Genomic DNA, 12,358 nt, shown 5'->3' on the forward strand with positions numbered 1-12,358 from the left:
GTCAGTGACTGACCAGGAGAGAGATCTTGGGGTCGTGGTGGACAGCTTGTTGAAAGGGTCAACACAATGTGCAGCAGCTGTGAAAAAGGCCAATTCCATGCTTGGAATCATTAGGAAGGGGTTTGAAAATAAAACTGCTAATATCACAATGCCCTTATACAAAAAAACCAGGTTGCTTACCTGTAACAGATGATCTGGAAGTGATTCCACGACATTCATAAACATGGGTTCTGCGCCTGCACAGACCAGCTTCGAGTAGAATTCGCAACGCCCTCAACCGAACAAACTCTACCCGAAGCTGGTCACAGAACCCATGTTTATGGATGTCACTGGAATCACTATCCAGATTTATGGTGTGGCCACACTTGAAGCACTACATACAGTTCTGATTACCATATCTTAAGAAGGGCATTGTAGAACTGGAAAAGGTGCAGAAAAGGGCAACCAAGATGATCAGGAGCCTAGAAACTTTAATTACAAGGCTGCAACACCTGGGGCTTTTTAGTTTAGAAAAAATATGACTAAGGGGAGGCATGACTGATTGATTGATTAAGTGCTGTCAAGTCAGTGTCGACTCTTAGCAACCACATAGATAGATTCTCTCCAGGATTATCTGTCTTCAACTTGGCCTTTTAGGTTTCTCAGTAGTGCATTCACTGCTGTCGTAATCAAGTCCATGCACCTTGCTGCTGGTTGTCCTCTTCTTCTCTTTTCTTCAACTTTTCCCAGCATGATGGACTTCTTCAAAGAAGCTGGGTCTTCTTATAATGTGTCCATGGTATGATAGTTTGAGCCTGGTCATTTGTGACTCAAGTGAAAATTCTAGATTGACTTTTTCTATGATCTATTTATTTGTTTTCCTAGCTGTCCATGGTATCCTCAAAAGTCTTCTCCAGCGCCATAGTTCAAAAGCATCAATGCTTTTTCTGTCCTGCTTCTTCAAAGTCCAGCTTTTGAATCCACAGAGTCTAACAGGAAAAACCACTGTCTGAAAGATTCTAATCTTTGTAGGTATAGACACGTCATGGCATCTAAATATCCACTCCAAGGCCCACTGCAGACCTACCAAGTGCTAGTCTGCAGCGTATTTCTGGACTGCTGGATCCTTTAATGTTGATGGTCGATCCTAAAAGGCAGAATCTATCCACCACTTCAATGTCTTCATTGTCAATTCTGAGGTTGGTTGTTCTACCTGTTGTCATTAGTTTAGTCTTCTTGAAATTTAGTTGTAGTCCCATTTTTTCACTGTGCTCCTTGACTTTCATTACTAGAGCTTGCAGATAATCCACATTTTCAGCTTTCAGAGTGGTGTCATCAGCGTAGCGCAGGTTATTGATGTTTCTTCTTCCAACTTTAAAGCCACGCTCATCTTCCAATCCAGCTTCTCTCAGTATATGTTCAGCATATAAGTTGAATAAAGAAGGAGAAAGTATACAGCCTTGTCTTATTGCTTTGCTGATCTGGAACCAGACTGTTTTACCATGGTCTGTCTGGACTGTGGCTTCCTGTCTTGTGTATAGGTTTCTCATGAGAACAATGAGATGTTCTGGGATACCCATTTTCCTAAGGATATTCCATAACTTGCCATGGTTGACTCAATGGAAGGCTTTTCTGTAGTCAATGAAACACATATTGACTTCTTTCTGGTATTCTTTGGTTTTCTCAATTGTCCAGCATGCATCAGTAATAATGTCTCTTGTTCCCTGGCCTTTTCTGAAACCAGCTTGAACGTGCGGCATTTCCCTTTCCACATAGGGCTCTAATCTGCGTTGGATGATCCTGAGCAATATTTTGCTAGCATATGAAATTAAGGATATTGTGTGATGGTTTGCGCAATCTGTTAAGTCTCCTTTCTTTGGTGTGGGTATGTATACTGAGCTCTTCCAGTCTGTTCCAAATTTGCTGGCATGGTTTGGTTAGAGCCTTGACTGATTCTTCTTCTACTGCATGACAGATGTCTATAAAATTACACATGGTGTGGAGAGAGATAATTTTTTCTCACTCTCTCATAACACTAGAACCAGTGGTCATCCCACAAAACTGATTGCTAAGAAATTTAGGATTGACAAAAGGGAGTACTTTTTCACACAACCTATAATCAACCTATGGAATTCTCTGGAACAAGTTGTGGTGACAGCCAACAGCCTGGATGGCTTTAAAAGTGGTTCACATAAATTCATGGAAGACAGGTCTATCAATGGCTATTAGTCTGGTGGCTATAGACCACCTCCAGCCTCAGAGGCAAGATCCCTCTAAATATCAGTTGCAGGGGAGTTACAGTAGGAGAAAGTGTGTGCCCTCAGATCTTGCCTGTGGGTTTCCCAGGGGCATCTGATGGGCCCCTGTGTGAAACAGGAGGCAGGATTAAATAGGCCCTGGGCCTGATCCAGCAGGGCTTTTCTTATGTTCTTATATAACTGTTGTTCTATGCATGTATACAACATGTTTGTAAGTGCAAATATGCAGAGGTGAATGCAAGAAAATTCTAGAACTTCAACAGAAGCTAGTGTTTGCATTCCCTTATTCTCGACTGGAAGGCAGCTACTATCTATCTATCTATCTATCTATCTATCTATCTATCTATCTATCTATCTATCTATCTATCTATCTATACGCCAGAGAGAAATGTGTGTCACTCCTGGAGAACTCAACCTCTCTGCTTCAAAGGTGGAAAAGATATGCAGTTACAACAGTTGCAGGCAGCCACCTCAGTTACATGGAAGCTTCTCAGAGGACAATAATTACAAGAGCGGGGAGGCCGGAATGACTAAATAGTGTGGATAGTTACTGGATTCTCTCTCTTCTGAGTGCTCTCTTTTAGATGCAGATGCAGGTGGCTTCAAATCAAATAGAGGACCAACAGGAGGGAGAAATGGCTACTCAACCTTTCCTTCCCAGTCAAATGTCTTCTCAAAATCAGGTGCGCACCAAGGTAATTTGGGTGCCTGGACTGCCCAGCCATGAGTCCCCCCCCCACTTCCTTTGGGGGGCCTGCCCTGCCAAAGTTCCGCTCCCCCCGATTCTTATTGCAGCTGAGGGGTGGCTGTGGGGGAGAGCGAGCAGTCCTTCTCCCTTCTCCCCCCCCTCCCCTGGAGGTGGTGGGGACCAGGAGCAATGCTGGGCCCATCCGTTCAGGCCAGCATCTTTAAGCAACTGCGAGGTGCGCCTGCACAGTTTAGAGATTGTTGCAAGCTCGTGGGCTTGCTTAAAGATGCTGGCCCAAACGGATGGGCCCAGCGTTGTTCCTGGTCCCCACCACCACTGGGGGATGGGGGGAGAAGGGAGAAGGACTGCTCTGCTCCCCACCTTCAGCTACCCCTCGGCCGTGGTAAGAATTTTTAAAAACCCTGGAGCTTTGGTGAGGTGGGGCAGCTGCCGGAGGCCCCCAGCCCTGGCCATTTGGAGACCCCTCCCCGGACCTTGGAGAACCAGACTGGGTCCCCAAGGTCTGGGGGTTAGTGCACCTCTGCTCAAAATCCTATTCCCCATGCCAGATTTGCTTTTCAAGGAATAAAAGATACAGGTTATCTTATGCCTTGGGAAGAAAAGCAATGGTGATGGTGGGATTTCTGAGCAAGTGGCTGGAAGGAAAAGGTTAAACAGTTCCTCCTTGCCATCTGAAGCCACTCACTGCTGCTTGACCTGTTTAAAAACCTACTGAGGAAAAGAATAACAGAACTATATGTAGTTTCTCCCTAAGTAACCAACTTTTTCTTTTGTGTGCTTGTGCAATTCCACATTTGCCAAACTGATTTGGCAAACTCATGCCTTACCTGGAGATGGCTGCAGAGCTCTAATTAATGGAAATAACTTTGCAGAACACACACCTTACTGTAGCATCTAATCTCATTTGTGCTTCTAATGTACAATGCTTCATGAACATTCACCAGATGACTACGTCACTGAACAAATAAAGCTGGCATGTTGTCTCAGTGCTGTATACTAACACAGTTCATCAGCGCTGCTCTGATGCAGTGCATACAAACAGATGAGGCTGACTTGTACTGCATCAGATCATTGACCCATCTAGCCCAGTACTGTTCACTCTGACTGGTAGCAGCTCTCCAGGGACTCAGCTGAAGGCATGTCCACCCTCACAACCTGTTTTAACTAAAGCTGCCAGGGATGCACTTGGTATATTGTCTCACTGCTGCTATGAATGAATGGACTCTTTTGGAGTGGCCTCACAAAGCCAGTGGGAAGGGGAACCCACTTTGATAGTCTCTAGGCAAAGACTGGGCACTCAGATCTAGAAGGACCATTACAGAAAAGTAGTCTCAGACATGTGAACAGAAGAATCCACACTCTTAGAATAGCTGCCTTTATAGAAAGGTATATAGAATATTGAATAGTGGTATTTCAGATATTTCTGCTCCTTTTGTTCACTTATAATCCAGACAAAGAGGCTAATTTTTGCATGTTTTTCCTCTCAGAGTTCATACTAAATATTCTCTCACCTGATTTTCTTTCCTTGGAGACATGACTAGTATTTCTCTTTATGCTTATGCTTTTGTTACTCTTACTACCAATTCTCAGGCTGTTTGCCTTAGAATGGAAACAAATTTATTCCTCAATTTGTATGAGTAAGTGGATAGGCTCATCATTGGGGAAGCCCATTGGAAACACTCACATTGTTAAATGGCCTACGAAATTGTATACCAGAGAAATATTATACCAAACTGTTCTAAATAGATGACACACCACTTGAAAAGAATTCACAGTATAGAATATTAATAGCCATTTATTATAGCCATTTGTAGCCAAATATTATAGCCATTTGTAGAACTGTACACTATTCTGTCTACAGTGACTCAAACTTACCTCGTGCACTAGAAGGAGCAGAGTTAATCATCTGAGATGGTGCTGAATGGGTAGAGCTTAGGCTTGAGGTCGAAGGACTGGCCTGGAAAGAATTAAAAACAAATGTTAGTGATTAGTTTCTGATACTTATGAGTTAAGGAACAATGGTTGACATCCTGACTAATGAAGCATGCACATTACTAGGGTCTGCAGGGATGCAGTGGGAACTCTTGTGCAACTCCTTAATCCTCTTGTGCTTATACTGTTGCGCAAGAGCAGTAATAATTCCTATTGCTTCCTGCACTCCAGAAGTTGAAATAAATACAATTAGTGTGCATTCAAAATTTAATACACAAAGATTTTACTTAATTATGTACATAACATTGTATATAATATAGCAGGGAGTGGAGGAGGGGGGGCTTTCCCTTTTCCCTCTAGCACAAAGCGAGAAGATCAAAAACATTTAAAAGCTTCACAATAAAAACAGAGCCGCAACTAGAGAGAATTACAGACAAAACCCCTGTCACTAACAGCCTTATTCATGTTTAAAAGCAGCAAAATTGGGAATCTGCGAGTGAGTGAGCTGTTTTTGTTGTTGTGATGGTGTACCAAACATCTGACACCCATCTTTCAGATAACTTTGCCATAATATCAGCTCAAAAATACAAGTCAAGCTTGTTAAACTTTTAATTAACAAATTAAGGGGGAGGGGGAGAAGCTGTTATGTCTCTTGCCAGTGCTGAGGATATCTGGCAGCACATATGTGCTCTTAACCACAGATTCTTGGCATGAGAATAGGAGTGTTTGTGATGTTGGCATATATGATGTTCTCCTGAAAGAGCAGAAACTTGGACAATCCAGCACATCAGTTTGACAAAGTGAGTAGTTCATCAAGAAGATTCATCAGTATCACAGTTCTGCATTCACATCATTTTAAATTTGGAGATCTCTGAAACCTAGGCTACTGACCACTATAAGCAATTTTATTTTTCCATAGTGGGTTCAACCAACATAATAACAGAGTGAACATTTTTGTGCTGAAATCTTATGCACACTTTCCTAGGAGTAAGCAACACTGACCAGTGGGAAACATAAATATACACAGGATTCCTTGGTTCCAGTTCCAGCCAAACAAATATTAATTATTTCTTTTATTTTTATTTACATTTTTACATCCCGCTCTTCCTCCAAGGAGGAGGAACTCACATCAAATGAAAAGCTCCAGATCCAGGTCATTACTATCCTATCCTTCCCACTGGCGCAACAGCACAGAGTGGCCAGCCCCAACAGGCTGAAGAAGAGGAAATGGGGGAGACTCTCCTCTCAACCTGCTGTTACTGCCTACAATGGGCGGGGGGGGGCGGAGTCTTCTTCCACAGTGCTTTACTCCCTTCTGTGGCCTGTTGGTTGGCTAACTTGCTTGCTCATTCGTTCTACCCTTTCACCTCTTTCCCCCACCCCATGTAAAGACATAGGTTTAAAAATACAATTCAAAAAGTGCACCCCTGGAAGGTTTTAGCTGGCTGGGCGGCTTCTTCCGTGAGACCATCTTCCCCTTTCCGTTCAAGCCTCCCAGGCAGCCCAAAAGATGTGTGTGTGACTGTGTCTGAGTGTGACTCGTCATTCCCGTCCTGATTCTGTTCCAGGCAGCCAGAAAAGTCCAGTAAAAGGTGTGTGAGGGTCGGGACTCGGGCAAACTCTCTTAGATTCTCCTCCTTTTTCTTCCTTTTCCCACCCCTCCTCCAGTATTATCGCAATTCGCAATGCAACTTACACAAGAGGTACAGGCCCTAGTCCTGCCTGCCTGCCTCTCCATCTCTTCTTGCGCCTCTGTCCCACACGCTGGCTGCTGGGACTCGGGAGCCATACTGCGCTTGCATAACTCGCTCATGTGGGAGTGATAAGGGCATTTTATCTTGTGAGTGAGCTGAGCAAAATATCAGTTTGTGAAATGTTGTCAAGCCAAGGGCATTATCGGCTTGACGCCCTCCTGCAGACTGCGCCCCGATATGGAGCATCGTCTGCTTACCGGGAAGAGCCGACCCTGTGCATCATGTTTCTGCTCTTATGGAGCACTTTTAGAATGCAGGCAATGCTCGGAAGTATTAGCACCCTTGCACGTTGGTGTGAACACAAGAACACTGGAGGATTTTCATGAGGGCTCCCATGGCATCGTTGCAGACCCTTCTAACAGGCACACTTCATTAAGATGTCAGTCACTGGGCTATTCATATGTGCAGGCAAAACCGGGCTAAGGAACACACAATCGAGGGCTTCTTCCTGAGTGGGTGGATTGCCCGCCCAGGCAATTGGCAGCGTGGAGGGTTGGGGGCTGGGATGCGTCTTCTCAGCCCACGGAACTCCTATAATGCACCGCACGAGAGCACGATGCATTATAGAGATCCTCCCAGCACTGGCCAGGAGGCTACTCCCAGCACTGGCCAGGAGGCCCATTTGTGGGTGCTGCACGGAACGGTGTGGCACTGACAAACGGGCACTAAGCCTGGTTTAAGGGCGCCCTTGCATCCCAAACCTGGGCTAAGTGGCGGGCTCCCTAAGCAGGTTTGCCACCATGCTGCTGTCCATCCTAGCTCCCAACCCTCTATGCTGCCAGCATTAGCTGGCAATTGTCTGGGTGGGCAATCCGCCCACCCAGGAAGGAGCCCTTGATTGTCTGCCTGGGAGGTAAGCATTTTAAGCCTTCCTCCCCTGCAGATGGTGAGAAAGGACTCTAGTTAGCACTCTAAGACTAACCTTGGAAACAGTGGCTGACATGATGTGCAATGCAATGTCAGTGTTTCTGACCCACTGGGGCTGTTGTGCATGTCAAAGGCAGTCCTAACCGTGTTGTGGAGGCAGGCAGTTGCTGAAGAACTCGAAACAGTGCATAGCCACTTATGTTGCAAGGAAGTAAAGGTGAAAAAGATTCTGTGAGTGCAGCTTGTCTTAATTAATCTTAGCATAATTGTCTTAGCTTCTTACAGAGAAACTACAGCCTTCTCTGTAGCTGCTTCTGGGCACTGGAATGCACTTCCTATTGATATTAGAGGCTTAAGAGTTTTAGCAGCATTTAAAAGAGCCCTAAAAATGTATCATTTTAGTGAGTACTAAAATGATTTAGTGGCCTTTAGTGAGTACTAACATGATTTTAAACTGTTTTTAATTTTGTTTTAATGAGTTATTTATTTGTTTATCATCTGTTTTTATATGTATGAACCACCTAGAGCCATCTGGGTGAGGCAGGATAAAAATCTAATAAACAATCAAACAAACAAACAAATAAATAATGCCTGCTACCAGGAACTAGTGAGCTACATATTGGAAGACCGGTATGCTGAGCTCTCCCAAATGTGCCACTGTGTTGTCTTTTCTTAACACTCCTAGAACCATAGTTGGCTCAAAAAGCAAGACTCAGTACTGGAAATTATTTCTCCTGATGTTGAATGCGACTACTACTATATATTGAGACCATGAGGCTGTGCACACGAACAGCCTTACCCAGGTTAGGGAGCCCTACCTGAGTAGAGCTACTTGTGTGCAATGCCAGGATCATGCCCGATTGCGGTGCTGCCTCCCCTGCAAGCCCGGGTTTTGTACCTGAACTTTTACTGGGTTAAAGGCCCTTTATCGCAGGTATAAGGCTGTGCATATGTTCAGGCTGCACGTAGCCCAAGCATACACAGAGTCGGGTGCCTAGAGAGCCTGACTCCCAGGGAAATCCCCCAATACACTGCGCTCATCACGTGGTGCATTGTGGGATTCCCGGAGGCCGGGATGAGTTCCAGCCTCCAGAGATCCGTGCTGCATGGAGCAGTATGTATTGTGTGGGTGCACCATGGTGCACCTAAGAGGACTTCGGAGATAGTCTTGGTGGAAGGTAGGTTCCACCCTGCCTCCTCCCACCTTGCTTGCGAGAATAGCTTTAATAAGTAACATGAATAAAAGCAATATTTAGATCCACAGGCATAAACCACAGGGCCATCTGGAACAGGAAGAGGATGTCATTCAGTTAAACCATATGACATCTGTGTAGGGTTAATGAACAGGACAGCAGTCCTTAAGTTCAGGATGAGATGCCTGCTATCTGCCTTTTTAAATAATATAAAGAATGGTAGCAGAAGCCCCTGTCCTACTGGGAGGGTCTTATTGTCCTCTTGGTCAGTAAGATTTGGACCTTTTGGTGAGGTGTGAAAGTGAAGTGAGTCATTTGCTGATAAAGAGGAGGCTTCAAGATTTCATGAGGAAAACTTGGGAGTTACACAGTGGCTGGCTAAGCTAGGAAAGAAGTGAGGGGGCCTGCTCCTCAACATAGTTTGAGGGGAAATTAGTTACCCTCTTTAGTAAAACAAAATTGATTTAGAATTGGGAGTCTTTGGAAGGGGGACCAGCTGTGCCTAGCGATCTCAAGGACCTGGGGTAATAGAAATACTCCTGGTGACTACACCTGCATTTTGAATCCTAAGAAGTTTGGGCAACATACCAAGGAATTATGCGGTGAAAGAGGTTTCCTTCATATATTTCAAGACATTTTATCCATTTGGGTAATGAACAAAATGTCACCTCCAAAAGTACTGTGTAATTCTCTGGCAGTAAAATAGAACAGCACAATTTGGTAAGTCTCCTAGAGGCTATGGAGTTGGCTATAGCCTTGGAACTGTAGTCCATTACATGTTTTATTGTATTCACATGTATTTACTGTATTCTCTCTGTTCTGAAAGAATGAGAGCTCCTGCTTGAAAGACCTTGGCAGAGTCCTGATCTCCATCCAATAGAAAGGCAACATTTCCCCCCCTGAGGAAATACTGATGTTTTCCTGTAATGGCTGATCAGATTGCAGTCCTCAGAGCTGAACTTCTGATCCATTACATCCAGCTTGCATCCTTCCTTGCTGATAAAGGCAATATGTTAGGAAGCATTATGTTTACCCTATACCAACAGCATCAGAGTTAATACAGAGCTGAAACAGTAACTGTATCAAGACAGATGAAGCAACAGTCATATCTGTCAGAGCTGAGGACCTTGCTCCTGCAGGTGAAGCACCATAATAATGTAGGAAAGGAATACACCAACAAGTAGTTCTGGTAAGAACTAATCTGTCTACTTTCCCTTCACTTTCCCTACAATTGGACTAAATTTGGTTAAAATCGGTCAGGCAGTTCACATGTTAGCCCACTTGCGCCTCAATCATTCACGCATCTGCCATATTGAATCGGGGTGGTTTACATAATCACAAATTATGCTGTTGGGGTGTCCCTATGTATCACTCACTACAACTGTACCAAATTTGTCTCACATTGGTTAGATGGTTCACAAGTTAGCCCACTTGTGCCTCAAACGTTTTCGTGTCTACCATTTTGAATTGGGGTGGATGACATAATCACAAACTACGGTGTTGAGGTGTCCCATGTGTCTCTACAGCTGTAGCCAATTTGGTTCATATTGCTCCAGGCACTGCAGAATTGATAGTTGGGGTCACACAAAGGGGCACGCGTGCACACACACACACACACACACAGAATGGCGGGTGATCTCTTTCTTTGAAAGAAAGTATATCAAGTATATCAAGGGCAAACAGACCATGCAGGTTAAACAAAGAAAGAAGCCTATCAGGAAAAATAAATAAATAAAATTGTGTCCTGCTGAATACTCACAATTAATAGCAAGTATTCAGCAGGACAAAATTTTATTCATTTATTTTTCCTGATTGGCTTCTTTCTTTGTCTCTTTAGTCATGATCACTTTAGTCTTCTTCAGATGTTATTAAAAAAAGCGGTGATACTGTACTCTCATACAGCATCCCTAAGAGTGTGCCCTGAAGTTCTGCCCCCTCACTGACACTCAGAAGCCCCACTTGCCCACTGTCCATGGTTACAGTATTCATCTCTGAAGACAAATGCTATAACTGTGGGCAGTGGGCAGGTAGGCCTTCTGAGCACATCAGCACAGGGGTGAGGCTTCAGGGCACATGATGTGTAGTCCTCTGCTGGTGTTTCTGACAAACTAGAACTGCTGCGCTCATAAAAGGCAGCCCTGGAGGTCTTGCACAACTCCTTACAATCAGTCCTGCCAAAGTTGTGCAGAACTACTTGCATTAGGAATAATGGAAGTAGCATTGTGCAACAGTGGCAGCACTGAGTTTAAGAAGTTGTGCAAGAGCACCAGGGCTGCCTTTTATGAGTGCAGCAGAACTGGCATGTTGAAAACAGACAGAAAACTGTGCATCAAGTTGGCCACTGTATGCAAATACAGTATCCTTGCTTTAAAAAAAAATGTTTGAAGAGGGCTTCTTGTGGTGGTCAGAAGAGAACTCAGTGAGAAGGTACTCTTCGGTGTCTTGTTTAGTAGCCCAAAAATCTTCAGATGAGGGTAGGAACAAGAATCTAGGTTCCAAGTTCCCTCCCTGGCATCTCCAAGATAGGGCAGAAAGAGATTCCTGCCTGCAACCTTGGAGAAGCCGCTGCCAGTCTGTAGACAATACTGAGCTAGATGGACCAATGGTCTGACTCAGTATATGGCAGCTTGCTATGTTCCTATGTTCTATTCGGCTTAGAGATCTAGCTTTCATGCTATGGGTTGCACATGTACAATTCCATTTCTGACATGTGAAAACATATCCCTGAGGAATGTGGGACACACTCAGGGACATAATTATGAGTGTTAAAGAGTACTTCTTGGGGAAGTAATCAGTGAAAATACCCCAACTCCCACAGAGTAGGACTCTGGGTTACTAAATGCTGTGGAGATGCTTTGCACGCAATGCCTCTGCATGGTTACTGAGGATGTCAGCCAGTGTGAACAGAGCCCACAGCGCAACTGACTGTTATTAAGTGTTTATAATGCCATTACTGATATGCTATAATACATACCATTAATTTATAGCATTCCCATAGCCTTATTGATCACATTAACATATTTATAAGTAAAACCTAAATTGAAATATACATTAATATTTAACATTTGTATAGTCTTTTTGAGTATTCAAAGCACTTCACAAATATTATCTTGTTGTAATCCTTACAACCACCCTTTCAGGTAAATAAATATTATTAGCTTCATGTTGCAGATGGTGGGCTGAGATGCTAAGGGAATGGCTTGCCTAAGGGCACAAGTACGTTTATAGCAGAGGTGCAATATGAACTAGGGACATTCTGATTAATAGCTTAGTCTCTTAGACACTATATCACACCAGCAACATCTACTGGTGCTTATTAGCAATAGCAATAGCACTTACATTTATATACCGCTTTATAGCCGGAGCTCTCTAAGCGGTTTACAATGATTTAGCATATTGCCCCCAACATTCTGGGTACTCATTATTATTGCACATGCATTGACAGGGATCTTAATTGAAATTTCTAGGTCATTTCAAATATTGTATATTTATATTGCATATTACAATGCGTTATTGTACCTGCATGTGGTATATGTCCTCTGCAGTTTCTCCAATAGAGCTGTCTGTTAGGATAACCAGATTTCCTGTTTCACTTGATGTATGGGAAGAAAGGGATGATGATGAATGTCGGACTGTACCCAGCATGTTCAATGGGCTATAGAAACA

At 43.8% G+C, this 12,358-nt stretch overlaps 1 protein-coding gene across 10 annotated transcripts in view; it reads right to left on the reverse strand.

Annotated features, from left to right (window-relative positions):
* DOCK3 (dedicator of cytokinesis 3) overlaps positions 1-12,358 on the reverse strand; it is a 448,426-nt gene that overhangs the window by 36,644 nt on the left and 399,424 nt on the right. For all 10 annotated transcript variants that reach the window (XM_053296419.1, XM_053296418.1, XM_053296424.1 and 7 more), the window contains 2 exons: positions 12,212-12,347; positions 4,822-4,903 (listed from right to left, as the gene is read on the reverse strand). In XM_053296419.1, coding sequence (XP_053152394.1) covers positions 4,822-4,903; positions 12,212-12,347 — 218 coding nt within the window. The remainder of the gene's footprint in view (positions 1-4,821; positions 4,904-12,211; positions 12,348-12,358) is intronic.

The sequence above is a fragment of the Hemicordylus capensis genome, chromosome 2, assembly GCF_027244095.1.
Source record: "Hemicordylus capensis ecotype Gifberg chromosome 2, rHemCap1.1.pri, whole genome shotgun sequence".
Taxonomy (NCBI): Eukaryota; Metazoa; Chordata; class Lepidosauria; order Squamata; family Cordylidae; genus Hemicordylus; species Hemicordylus capensis.